At 38.8% G+C, this 14286-nt stretch overlaps 1 protein-coding gene across 3 annotated transcripts in view; it reads left to right on the plus strand.

The window, feature by feature from the left end:
* Positions 1-10440, plus strand: part of ERCC6L2 (ERCC excision repair 6 like 2) — a 149008-nt gene extending 138568 nt beyond the window's left edge. For 2 of the 3 annotated variants that reach the window (XM_032635223.1, XM_032635221.1), the window contains exons 18-19: positions 2806-2987; positions 9324-10440. In XM_032635223.1, coding sequence (XP_032491114.1) covers positions 2806-2987; positions 9324-10287 — 1146 coding nt within the window. In that variant the 3' untranslated portion in view covers positions 10288-10440. The remainder of the gene's footprint in view (positions 1-2805; positions 2988-9323) is intronic. The other variant, XM_032635224.1, reaches the window with a different exon arrangement.
* The last annotated feature ends 3846 nt before the right edge of the window (positions 10441-14286 follow it).

The raw sequence follows: 14286 nt of genomic DNA on the forward strand, positions 1-14286 counted from the left end.
AAGATCAGCATTTTCCTCTCTTTATTAATAATGTTTTAAGCTTTAAGAAATGATGTCTTTGAGGAAAGTACTTTCAGCACTACTGACTGAAGCAAAGCCCTGGTTCAAAATGGCAACCTGGCATTTTGTGTTTGTCCACGTGAGTCACACTAGATTTTGAAGAAGTCAATTTCTTTTCATTAGAAGTGGTTTGCTATTAAAGAACATATAATTATGTCTTTTGTTCATTTTATTTCAATGAAATGAACTTGAATATAAATTAAAGAGATAAATGATTTATTTTAAAAACAGAAAAAACTAAAAATGGGAGGGAGATGGGGCTCAGCTTTTTTAAGCCCCTTAAGAGTAGGGGCCTCTTTGTATATGTAAATATTTTTCTTCTCAACTGCATAGCACGGTGGCAGGAACGTAATAGGTGCTTAGTAAATATTTGTGGAATGAAAGCCGTTCCCTACCAACATTCAGTGATATGTGCCACTTGAATCCCATTGAACTCCTATAAAAGAAAAAATCACTGTCTCATTGACAATTACTAATCTGTTTTGTAGTATTTGTATGCCTGCAAATTTCTTAAGTGATAGTTTAACTGGGTTTAGAATTCTAGGTTGACGGTTTTTCCCTCCCAGCATGTTGAAGATACTCTCATTATCTTCTCTTGGTGGTGGTGATGGTGGTAGTGGTAATGAGAAGTCTGCCTTTAGTTTGATTATTATTTCTTTGTGGGATAGCTTATTTTTCTCTGGTAGTTTTTAAGATATTCTCTTTATCTGTGATATAACAAGGTACAGATTTATTTTCATTTTTCACACTAGAGATTTTCCTTTTTTAGTTTGAGGATTCATGCCTTCTTCAATTCTCTGCCATTACTTCTTTGACATTATCTCTTCCATTTTCTGTTATCTCCTTCTAATATTTTAGAAATTTTGGTATGTTTTCTGCCATGTCTTCTGTCTCTTAATTTTTCTTTCTTGTCTTTCTTTCTTGTCTGTCTTCCTTTCTTCCATTCTTTCTTTCTTTCTTTCCTTATTTCTTTCCTTTCTTTCTTTTTCTTTCTTTCTTTCTTTCTTTCTTTCTTTCTTTCTTTCTTCCTTCCTTCCTTCCTGCCTTCCTTTTTTTCCTCCTTTCCTCCTTCCTTTCTTCCTTTCTTCCCTCCTTTCCTCCTTTCTCTCTCTCTCTCCCCCTAGCATTCTGAGTAATTTTACTCTACCAATTTATCAACTGTCATTGTAAGGCTGTGTAGCCTGCTGCTTAACCCATATTTTAAGTTTGTTTCTATGTCTATTTTTTTTCAAACCTATATTTCTTTTCTAGAATTTGTATTTGGTTCTTTCTCAGATCTGGTATTTTACAATACCCAATTCTTCCTTTATCTTTCTGGATATGCTAATGAGTTAAAGTCTCTTTCAGATTGCTTTGTTATCTATAATTCCTCAGATATGGATTCTCACATTTGTTGTATCTGTCCACTTTCATGGCAGTGGGCTTTGTGTGTTCTTTATAATTTTTAACTGAACGCTTCCCCCCCGCCCCCCGCATTGGAATCACAGCATTCTCTAGATTTAAAAAGTGTTCCTATGTTATATTTTTGTATCCACCCCTCATTGAGATCTATGGTTTTCACTGGTTCTGGGCCAGTTTTTTATGTTGGTTTTTAGCTTAGATTTTTCCATACAATGCAAGTGCTACAAAATCAGATTCCACAAATGGCACAGGCTGGGCATTCCATGTTTTCACCAGTGATTATATCTAAAGTAACAAGGGAGCCTGTTTCTATCCTGTGCCCCCAGTTTGGGCTTTCCTAGCTTTAATTTGAAAACTGGATATCCATTTAATTCCTGCTGTGTTTTTATTTTGTTTGTTTGTTTTTTAATTCAGAGAGTTAAATCCTTTCCATTTCCCCTCTACACATGGAATCCTGCAGACTGGAATTTAGGACCCTATTCCTGGGACTGCTGAGCTTCAGCTCCCACCTACCACTATGTTACTTGGCTTTGGCATCTAGAGATTTTCCTTTCTTACTTTTGAGCTCAAATATAATTTTGTTGTTGTTGTCAAATTGCATCCAATATTTCTGTTTTTGGAATAAGACGGGGACTTTCCACATACTCACCTTACCATTTTGTCAGGGAAAATGGAACCATACAGTTTAAAATTATTTTTTTCTTGAGTCACTATTTTTAACAATTTGTATTATGCAAGACACCCTTAGTCTGTAAAATAAATGTGATTCTATCTGTAATTTCAACCACCTCTAGTTAACATCTTAACAATCACTAAGTAATCCTTGCAACCCACTGGAGATTGAAGTAGGATTTACAAAACTAGTGTATTGCATTATTATATAAAGGTTGTTATTTCTTAAAAGTTTGCTTATATAAGATTAAATAACCGAAAGTCTGCTTAATAATATTGAGAGAAATTGCTGAATTAATTTTTTTAAACATCCCATTTTTATGCCATTATTTATATAATCATTAATTTTTATCCTTGTTTAGGAGAGTGGATGCCAGCATGTGTATCAGTATACCCATAGTCTTGACAGTAGAAACATCATATTACCATTACTTTTATTGTAACTTTAAGAAAGGTATATCTTTAGCATATATCTTAAACAATGAAAAGAGAAACATCGCATTACTGCTACAAGTAATATCTTTTTAAAGGTCTAACAAGATCTGACAATGATATTACTTGGAGAATATGATATACTAGATTGTAAAGAATACTGGGAAAAAGTAAGACAGTCTCCTTATTTGACCAGAAATGACTGTTTTTTCAGAATTTTTGCTTTCATCCTTTTTTCAGACATACAAGGAAAAAATGAAGGGAGATACATCGACACATACAAAGGAATGCCAACAACCAAGTGAAGGCAGCATTTCCTTTCCCCTTTACATTTCACACCCTGTAAGCCAGAAGAAGAAAAATGTCTACCGAACAGGCCAGACCACCTTCATAATTGGAGAAACACCAAAAGGGATCCGCAGGTATGTCATCTATAACAACATTGGACTTTATGAATGATTCTCAAAAGAAATATAACTACCTAGTAAAATACACAAATTATTTGAATTTTAACTATATGTGGCATCTGAATATTTCAGAGAAATATGAATTTGTACACTTTAAAAAATAAATCCCGGAATTCCCTGGTGGTCCAGTGGTTAGAGCGCTTTTGCTGCGGTGGCCTGGGTTCAGTCCCTGGTTGGGGAACTAAGATCCCACAAGCCACACAGCACGGCCAAAAAAAGAAAAAAATTCCCAAATGTTTTAAGAAGGCTAATCCCCAAATTGATAAAAAATGAAATTATTTTATATAAGTGAAATACTTAAGTGCATTATATTCATTCACTCATTGAGTATTTATTGAGCATCTAATATGCACTCAGGCACTGTGCTAGGTGCTAAATATACAGTGTAAAAAAAGAGACATAGACATAGAGCTTACAGTACAGTGGGATGGGGGTTGACATAAAACCATAAAATTTTCAAAAGTAAAAAAACTTATAAATAAATAGTTATAAAATGATGTGTTATAGGAAAAAAGTAGACAGACCTCCTTTATAGAGAGTAATGGGATCGGGAGGGATATAACTCCCTTTCTACTAGGTAGTCAGGGAAGACCTCTCTATACAAGTGACATTTAAGTTAAGACCTGAAGGGTAATGAAGCAGAGAACCAAAGTAAGAACTTTCTGAAGAGGGAGGAGGTTTTGAGAGAAGACTGGTGTACTTAGTGCATAATAAATCAAGCAGAGAATGGCATGAGATGAAGGGAGAGACATAGATGGGGCTGGAGCATGCCAAGCCTTGTAGATTATAGAAAAGAATTTGGATTTTGTTCCAACTGCAGTAGAAAGCTGTTGAGGCATGACATGATCTGATGTATGTTTCTAAAAGATTTTTCCAGCTTCTGCGTGGAAGAGGGCAGAGTGGACTAGGGGAAACCATAAGGAACTAGGTGATGGTGGTTTGCAATAGAGTAGTTGCCATGGAGACAGCCGAATGGATAAATTCAGTTTGATGTTGAACTGTTTTTTTGGGAAGGGGAGAAGACAGGATTACTCCCAATTTTCTGCCTTAAGCAGCAGACTGGATTCACTGAATGGGGAAAACTAGGAGAGACACAAGTTTGGAGTAAAAAAGAAAAATCAAGAGTTCTCTTTTGATCATATTAAATTTGAGGATATAGGGAAATGTCACATGGGCAGTGGATATGCTACTCTGGGATTTGGAGACTGGAGGTCTAAATTTGGAAATTATCAGCATAGAGATTATAAATAGATTACAGATAGTTTTTATAGCCATAGACTGTGTGAACAGCTTAGGAACAGAACACGGAGAGGAGAGGAGAAGCCCCAGTACTGAGCCTGGAGAGTGACTGTGGCCTACTGTGTAGGAGGCCCCAGTGCAAGGTCCTAAAGTCCAAGACAAGTGAGAGTTTCGAAAAGGAGGGAACACTTAACTTTATTGACTGCTGCTGAGAACCAGAATCCGAAGAAGTGGGAAAGCCCCTGGAGCTGAAGAACTCTTTGGTCACCTTTCCATGAGCACTAGAAGTAGGCAGATGCCAGGGTGAGGTGGGCAAGCAGTGAAAGGGCAAGCCCCTGGGACTGCTCCTTAAGTTTGGATGTGGAAACTAGCAGTAGCTGGAGGGCATTGTGGGATGAAGTGTAGTTTGGTTTTAAGTTGGGAAGATAATAGAACCTGTTTGTGTGTTGAGGAAAAAGACTAATAGGAAAAAACGAGATCACGCCAGAGAGGTGATAACAGGAAAAGTGAAGTCCTGGAGGCAGGAGAGGGTGGGATCCAGACCACAGGCGGAAGATCTAGTCTTTGAGAAGTATTAAGAGAAAGAGATAAAGAAGGGCACAGATACAGTGATAGTTCCTCAATTAATTGAGAATTAAAGTCATCAGTACAGAGGGAAAGAGATTTGGGGAGAGAGAAATTATGAAAGAAGTCATTAGTGGAAGTCATAAAGTGGGAAAGCAAGCTTAGTGGGGCTAGACTTCCTGGGTGACGTTAAGTTCCTATCTGAGAGTAATTCCAGTAAAACCATCTGTGCAGTTGTGCAGACTTCATTCAGCAAGCTTCAGTTGTTCAGTTGCCGACACAGAATAGGGAAACAGCTGAGTTTTACCAGGAGAAGGAGAGAGAAGCAAGGAAGCTAAAGGATGTTTGCAAAGAAGCGATTATAAAATTGAACATAAGCTGGAAAGGGGGAGGCTGATGTTAGTGAGAAAGCAGAAGAGTCAGCAAATTGGAGGACTTGATGAGATGAAGGGTATATTCCAGCATTGCTGTCATTGGGATAATTGAGCAGTTGAACTGGAGCATATGACTGAATTCAGGGGTTTGGAGGTTGTGCAGTTAATGGTAATGACATTAGTGGTATATGACTTTGGGAATGGGGCCTAACATGGAATCGAGTCTGTGGAGGTGAGGTCAAGAAACTGGTGGGCCAGGAGTTGGGTGGGACATCCACATGGATACTGATGTTATCAAGAATGATGGCAGGAGATGGGAAAGGAAACAACATTAATCCAGGATCTTGAGTGTTCAGTCACTATCAGGAAGCAACTAGGAAGTCAGTTAACAAGGTGGGGTGGGGGTGAGAATGGTTAAGCTGGATAGCATAAACCTTAAAGAGGGGAAGGGGTTTTTAAGAAAAAACGATCTGGAAGCAGCAATGGGAAGCATGAACCCTGAGGCTTAAGGATGTGAGGTATAAGATCTTGACTTGTGAGGGCTGCAGTGGGGAGGCAGTATCAGGAGGAGACAGAGGGCCCCTTGGGCAGAAGACACAGGAGAGTTAGTAGATCATAGCCTGGTTCCAGGGGCACTGAGGAATGGTCTGGAAGGATGGGGGATTGGATTAGATCAGGGATGTAGAGACTAGCAGGGGCATGAGAAGCCAGTGGTTATGTGTAACTGAGAAGTAGTGACTGAGGTAAGCAGGGAGAGGAGGCGTGGTCCACTTGGTCCTGATGACTTCTACGGACAATAGGAAAATGGTGGTTGCTCTGCGTGTTCCAGATGCTTCCCTCAGGTTTTGGCAACTCCCAGGCAACCTGTCCCTTAGCTCCTCGGGTGCTGGTGTGGCAGATTGGAGCATGCCTCTCAGGTGCCCACCGTTGCCCACAAAGGTGAACACCCCACACTGCTATAGCAACACAACTCCTCACAAACAGACTTACAACAATGATTTTGGGTAAATTGCGAGTAATTTTCTTTGGGCAATTATTTTTGCTAGGAGACCAACCAAATACATTTTACCAGTCTTTAAGCACAAGTGTCTTATCCCCTTTAGCACTGTATATAAAAATAAAAGTATTAACAGTGATTAGTTTTTGCCTCTTTTTTTTTCCTCTACTTATCCTAGGGATAAATGCCTCATGCTAAATAAAAAGGTGAAGGGTGTCTAATATTAGAATGCCAACATCTGAACTAGGGATCGGTGTCCAAACTGCTAGCACCTCTTTCCTGCTAACCATCCTAACTTTATGTGAATCAAGAATTTGTACTATGCTGTAGCCCCATGGATTATCTGAATGAAGTTTCAGTCCTACCTTCACTTCAGAAAGCTTAGACAGAAAGAACATGGTTTTAGCTGTGTTCCATCCCTTCTCCTTCAGTTCCTCGAGAAAAAAGGAGAAAAATTGAATTTTTTCCGTGATACATAAATACTCTTGATGCACTTGCTGAAAGACTGAAAGATGCCTAACTTTGACTTCCTTTGCCCCACCACTGCCCCTTTCTCTAAATGGATTATGAGTGTCTACAAAATTTTCTTCACAAAGTGGTGGCTAGCTTGTATCCCCTGGTTGTACCTTGCAATTCGTTGAGTGTTTAGAAAGACCAAGAATTACAAAAGCAAGTTTAGAAGGCAAAAATAAAATGAATTGTAATCATAGCTCATCCTGTAAAGGGCAACCACACAGCCCAGTTTACTTACATACTACTCAGGTAGAATAAGGTCTGAAGCACCTCTCCTCCCAGAGGTGACAGATTTTCAGGGTCATGGGTGAGGTCAGCACAGCAAAGGTGAAAGTACTTTGGCAACTGCTGAAACACTACCAAGTCTTGGATGAATAAAAGACATCAGCCTGTAACCCTGCCAATAACTTAATCTTCGCAGCACAAATATTTATGAGAAAGGCCATGAAAATGATTCAGAGATGATTAATAAACAAAATAATGACACTTCATTACTTCATGTGAAGTTAAAACTGGAACCTTTTAAGAACATACTTGTTGCTTTCCAGCCAAGAACATTGGCCATATCCAGGACAGAAATTTGGAACCTTGTTTTTGTGCTATTAACTATTCTGTTGGCAATGAGAGTGGCTGTTGATCAGGCATAGATAGTACCTGGATTTGGAACACGTAACAGGACCAGTGTGGGGAGGACTAGAAGCCGGGGTACTCATCCGAAGCCACAAAAGAAAGTCATGGATTTGCAGCATGGATTGCCACTAAAATCAAAGGAAACACAAACTTTATATAACCTGGTCTGAGTGGCAAAAATAACAGTGGCTTTAAATAAAGCTCCTGGTTACATACATTTAAAACAATCATTTTTTATCTCCAGGATTCTCTGTTGTATACAGGATAAAATTCAAACTTCTGAAATCGGCATACGGATCCCTCATGATTTTCAGCCTTTTTCTTGACTGATTCTCCTGCCCCTGTGTGCACCAAGTCTTCTTGCAACTGGGCCCATGCACGTTCCCTGTCTCCCTAGAAGGCTTCCTGGCTCACCTTTACCTGACTGGCTTGTGGTGACAGCAGAGAAGCCTTCCCTGCCACCTTGCCCACTACCAATCACTGGCTTAGGTACCCCTTCTGTGGATGCCAACAGGGTGCCGTATTTACCTCCATCCTGGGGTTTATCACTCCCTTCTGGTTTGATTTTCATGTATCTGTCTCCCCCAACTAGACTATAAACTCCTTGAAAACAGGGAACTGGGGTTTGTTCACTGTTGTATAGTTTCTTTTACAGTGCCTAGCAAATAAGAGGGCTCTATAAATATTTGTTGAGTGGATGCATGAATGTTGTAAGGAAATATTATATAAAAATAGATATAATGCTACAATCTGGGGACCTTTAGTCATATGCTGCAGCACCATCTATGGCTTTTGTTTAAAAGAACATTTATAAGCATTGGGCTCTCCTGACTCACGGCCTAAACTCAGCATCAGCAAACCAATACCCTCTGAGCCCGTCTTAGTCTGCTCGGGCTGCTGTAACAGAATACCACAGACTGCGGCTTAAAAGACAGAAATTTACTTCTCACAGTACTGGAGCCTGGGAAGTCCAAGATCAGGGTGCCAGCTGATTTGGTTCCTGGCGAGAGCTCTCTCCCTGGCGTGCAGATGGCCACCTTCTCACTGTGTCCTTTCATGGCAGAGGGAGAGCTCTCTGGTGACTTTTTATGACCTCTTTTAACCTTAATTACCTCCTAAAGGCCCCATCTCCAAATACAGTCACACTGGGGTTTAGGGCTTCAACTTATGAATTTGGGGGGAGGATACAGTTCAGTCCATAGAACCCTCACCTAGGGAAAGGAGCAGAGTCTAGTGCCCAGGGGTCCTAAACAACCTTTCCACTTCCATCTTAGCAGGGTTTCGGAAGGCTCATTTCCTCACATATGCATATAACAGCGTTTATTAATATCTTATACTAAGACTGAAACACATTTCTTCAAATAGCATCTGACTATAGTGTAGCTATCTATACTGAAGTCAGATCAATACTGAAAAAGAATCTAGGTTCATCAGTTTAGAACTTTCCTTTAGGCTCATCAAAAAGTTGTGTGAAATTTCTATATTGTATCGATACTTGTGGAAGGAGAAAAGAGGAGATAGATGAAAAAAATTCCTGTCTTAATTTTTCAGCATTTTCTCTTTTCTATTTATTAAGACCCTTCTTTGACAGTTTTATTTTGTGGATCTTGAATGCAATATAGATTTCCAAATACAGATTATATAAATTATGATTCTCATGTAAGTCATAAATTGGCTGACTGGAGTAGCAGCATGCTGGGATCACACAATTCCCAGGAAATACCTGATAGTATAAGTCAGAATAACTTAAAAAGCTGGTAATTTCATGAGCTAGAATATTTTTTTCAGTAGTGTAAGGAAAGAGATCACATTCTCCTAAGTGCAAAATGCATGTTCATTATGGAATTAAGCTAATATATGCTAAAGGAATACTATTACATTGCTTTGTTGTTACAAAGCATAACACTGAAGACAAGCTCTTTAAAAATAAAATGTAATAAAAATAACCACTGGTTTTGTTCATTAAATCTTCAGAAAACAATTTGAAGAAATGGCTTCTTATTTTAAGTTGTCTTCTGTAAAGGAATTTGCTAAACATATAACTAATGCCACATCAGAAGAACGACAGAAAATGCTAAGAGACTTCTACGCTTCTCACTATCCAGAGGTAAAAGAATTTTTTGTGGATTCCCCTTCAGAATTCATTAAATCTGCCCATGAGGAAGGAGAGAGAGTCAGGAATCTGTCTGAAAAAAGAGAGTCTCTTATAAAAGAAAGGGTGTCAGATTCTGTAACTTTGTCATTTAAAAATTGTACCAAAAAATTTTCTCAAATTTGCAGCCCAAAAATATATAAAGAAAAATCGACTAAGTTTCAAAATCACAGTTTCCATAGAGAAGAGGTGCTTTCTAATGATGTGGAAACTAAGAAATTACCTGTAAGCTCTACCCAAGAGACGAACAGTGGGAAAAACAGCCAAGCATCCAAAGATACTGTAGCATCCTGTTTCCTGAACAGTAAGTCTGGAGCGTATGAGTTGGAAAATACCATGAAAAACCGACAGGATCTCACAGGATTGGGTGCTTCAAGAAATGGACCCTTTTTCAAAGTGGAAAACAAAAAGATAGAAAATCCAGTGTTAGAAAACACTTCTGTGGTAAGCTTACTTGGTGACACCTCTATTCTTGATGACCTCTTTAAAAGTCACGGGAACAGTCCCACACGACTGCCAAAGAACGTTCTTTCAGGGCCCGTGGAGAAAGCAAAACAGAGACCAAAAGATTTCTGGGACATCTTGAATGAACAGAATGACGAGAGTCTTAGTAAACTCACCGACTTGGCAGTAATAGAGACTCTGTGTGAAAAAGTGCCTTCTGCTGCATCCTCCAAAAGGAAAGAGGATCTTGAAGCTCCTCTTTGGAAATCAAATGAGAAATTTTTGTGGAAAAAATTTAACTCCAGTGATACAGATGAAAGCACAACTAATACCCAAGAGTAATACATAAACACACAAATAAATTACCACAACCAGTGAACTTCTGCCATCAATGTTTACAATACCGTATTCCATACTAATTATGTTACACAGTTGTCAACATATATTTTTAATAAACTCTTGCTCTAGGGCTTTCTTTTTAAGTCTAAAATGTTATCATGTGTTGGTTTTCCTTGATAGCTGATTTGATCTTTTAAAAAAATATGATTGTATTATAGTATAAACCTCTTATATGAAATGGAAAATATTCTGGATTTGTTATCAGGAGACCTGGGGTATCTCTCTTAGTGTATAATTATGTAGCCTTAGATAAGTCATTTTGGCTGGTGTGCAGCCATTTCCTAATATGAAAGATGAAGGGCTTGAACTTGATCCACATGAGCGTCCTTCCAGTTTAAAAAAGGTTTGTTTCACTCTCCTAGATTCCATTAAGTCATAGCCCAAATTATACTCAGCCCCCAAATCAAATGTATACTAATGAGTTTCTTTCTTACCACCATTTGGAAAATTATTAACTGTTTTATTTTCCCTCAGTATCATGTACTACTATTAAGAAATTATTTATACAAAAGTAATAACTAGTACTGAATACATGATGTATATTAAAATAGTAAGCTTATAAACTGCTCAAAATCAAAGGGGTAAGTTGTATAACTTTATGATATATGATGCTGAAGTAATACAATTATTATCATTAGCCACAGAACACCAATGTGTCAACTTTTTGTACAATTATATAAAGCTTTGTATAGTACTTTTGCACTTTTTTAAGTATGAATCAATGAGAAAACATTTGATTTTATTTAAAACTCTTATATTTTGTTGAACTTAACTTATATAGTTTATAACCAATGGAATGTGCTTGTTGTTGAATTCACTTATTTGGAAACATTCACTCAGCCCCTATGGGTGCTGTGCTAGGAGCTCGAGATGTACAGGTGAGGCACTGCTACCAGTAAAACAAAGGAAACCATATGTATAAAGAGTCGGGTCTGTAAAGCCCCTGGCATCATGCCTGGCACATGGTAGCAGGACCTGAGGCTTCTACTGACCCACACGCAGATACACTGTGGCAACTTTCCCTCAGTTGAACCGGCAGGGTATGATGGGAGGAAATGTCCAGAAAATAGCAGTGAACCAGGAAATGGTGGTGCTCAGAGATCACTGTGAATTGTTACTGTATTGAGGGGAGGGGGCCTTTGGAGTACCCAGCCATTGCAGTGTGGAGCCGTTGCTCAGAAATGGGGAAAAAAGAAAGAAAATCTTTTCTTAAGGGACTGAATGGCCAAGTATGTTTTTCTCTAGGGCAGTGTTGAGAGCTGTGAAATATATATTATTTCATGACCCAGTACATGTGTTAATACATATATATGAATGAACTAAAATGTTTATGAAATAATATTTACCCTTAAGTCATGCAACATATTTTGGTATATTCTCTTCTATTGCACTTTTGGCTCTTGTGTATGTATGTTTTTTAATGCTTTCATAACCCACTAAGTTGATTTCATGACCCACTAATGACTGGGAACCACAGTTCAAAAAATTCTCTGTTTTAGGTTATATAGACTTAGTTTTTTTTTTTTTTTTTTTTTGGCTGCTCGCAGCTGAATTGTGTCCAGACTTATTAGATGCTACATTTCACCACCAGGATCTTGCTACAAAATGAATGTGCTGTGCAGTGTGTGATAGACTTGACATATAAATGTTGTTGGACTGCTGTGGGGTCAGCTGTACGAGGAGCTCAGAAAGAAAGTAGATGCATCTTCATCAGACAGTAGGGTTCAGTCATTTTAATCAAAGTGTATCTTTCATAAAATAAAGTACCTTTTAAATTTTTTACATACACATGACCTTAGAAACATAAAATGATGTTCATACAAATATTAGCCCTATACTCTTCAAATGTAATTAAATGCTATTTAATTTTAGATTTTTCTCAGTGCTGGTCAAAATGGGAGCAGAAGTACAGATCTGGAGTTTAAAAATTAGTTTCCAACAGATGTCAGTGAAATGTTTGTCATAATTATCATGTAGGAATGGTTTGCCAAGCAGAGTATGAGGTTCAGTATAGAAAGGAGCCAGTCGGAACGTTCCAGAAGGGTAACTGTAAGGGTTGACCTTCCTTGCAGTGGAGCAGTGGGAAGATTTGGTTCAACTATTGATGAATGTGAGAACAGACACTGTCATAAGAATCCTTCCTTCCCCACTCCACTAGTGTCACGCCACCAAGTTCTCCCAACTAACAAGGTGACCACAGGCAAATCCCAGGGCTTCTTTCAGCATCAGTTTCCCCTTTAACTTTGAGATGGACTGGATCATTAGTGTTCATTTTTTTAAGCAAATGAACTCTACCATAATTAGAGGCTCAATTATTTATAACAATTAAAATGGAGGTCTGTTGATTCAAGCAGCACCACTGTGGCTCCATGGAGCATTAGTTTGAAAACGACAGGGATGAGATCATTGCTAAAAAATCTTCCAACTTCAAGATTCCATGAATCTATTTGCCACAATCTGTATTTTTTACTTCTCTTCAAAGCAACAATAGAGTTTCTGGCTGCTGGCACTCAAAACATAATTATCAATATTGGAAACTGAGGCAAGATTCTGTGAGACCGTTGCACTTGAACTCTTCAGAGTTACCTTCAAGCCCTGAAACCACTTCTTTGAGTAAATTAACATTATCCGCAAGCGGTGCGGCTGCCCCTAAGTGTTCAAGGTGAAAGAGCCTTAGTTTGCAGAGATGAGTTGGTGATAAACTTTTCATCCATAGAAAATGAGAAAGCCAAGGACAGTATAGGGTTGTTTTTAAAGTTGAATGTGCAGTTTTAGGATTCTGAAGTTATCCTTCCTTCATGATATAAAATAGTCATCTTTTATGAAATGATAGCATATCGTAATTTTTCGCCTATTTCATTGTCCTTACTTGATACAAAAATTGATAACCATATGTCAGTTCCCAAGTTTTGACATTTACTAGTCTATAAAATCGAAAAGAATGGGTTCACTGTCGGCCTCAAAGGTCATTTTTCACATATGAGGCAATAGAGCTCCACGGTCACTATGTCATAAACCCAGTTAACAGTGGGTCTAGAACCCACCAAAGATGTCAGTGAACCTATAAGATCCTATAAGATGCATCTGCCTTCAAAGAGCCCAGAGTGCAGAGCACTTTTTAGGCTTCTCACCTAATTCTCGTTTAATCATCACTGATGTGGTCTTGTTTCCCAGTTCTGTCAGCACCTTCTTTTGCAAAGCATCCTCCACCCAGCGCTTCTGGAGGGCCTTAAAGGGAAGGTTCGCAAGCTGAGGAACAGGTCTTGGCACTGGTGACACTGCATTTGCCCTGGGTGACAGCCCCACGCACTGCCCTGTCTCCACACCTCCCCTAGTGCTGGCTCCATGTGGTGTTTGTGGCAGGTGGAAAGAACACCGTTGCCTCACAGGATCTTGCAGAGTATTAAGTATGAAAACAGCCACTTGGGTGTTTACTCTCTGCCCCTAGGGGGAGAGACTCAGACTGACCTTCCCTTCAGAAGTCTAAGTCTGTGTGGTCCCCAGCCCTGAAGTGGCAAGTCAGAACTACCTGCAGAGGCTTTTCCACACATGGGTGCCCAGGTCCCTCCCCAGAAGATTCTAGTTCAGAAGGTCTAGAATTCAGCATAGATACCCATTTTTATTTTTAAAGTTTCACAATAATTCTGATATGTTGTTTTGTCTGAGACTTTGTTGCTGGACAGGACTCACCTGACCTCTCCAGTGAGCCCCCCAACCCATGTGAAGCCAGTGGGCATTCAACTGAACTCACACTGGAGCCATCCTGTATTTTTTCTAGGCCCCAAAGTGGTGGTTATGTTTCCATAAAAATACCCACACACAGAATTGTTTCTCTGATTAAACTTTACCAAAAGTACTTTATTTATTTTTACTGTAGTTTAACAATTTTTGTGGTAATATTTATACCCTAAATTTCCAAATTTAAGACCAATCTTATTTCTA

The sequence above is a fragment of the Phocoena sinus genome, chromosome 6 (assembly GCF_008692025.1).
Source record: "Phocoena sinus isolate mPhoSin1 chromosome 6, mPhoSin1.pri, whole genome shotgun sequence".
Taxonomy (NCBI): Eukaryota; Metazoa; Chordata; class Mammalia; order Artiodactyla; family Phocoenidae; genus Phocoena; species Phocoena sinus.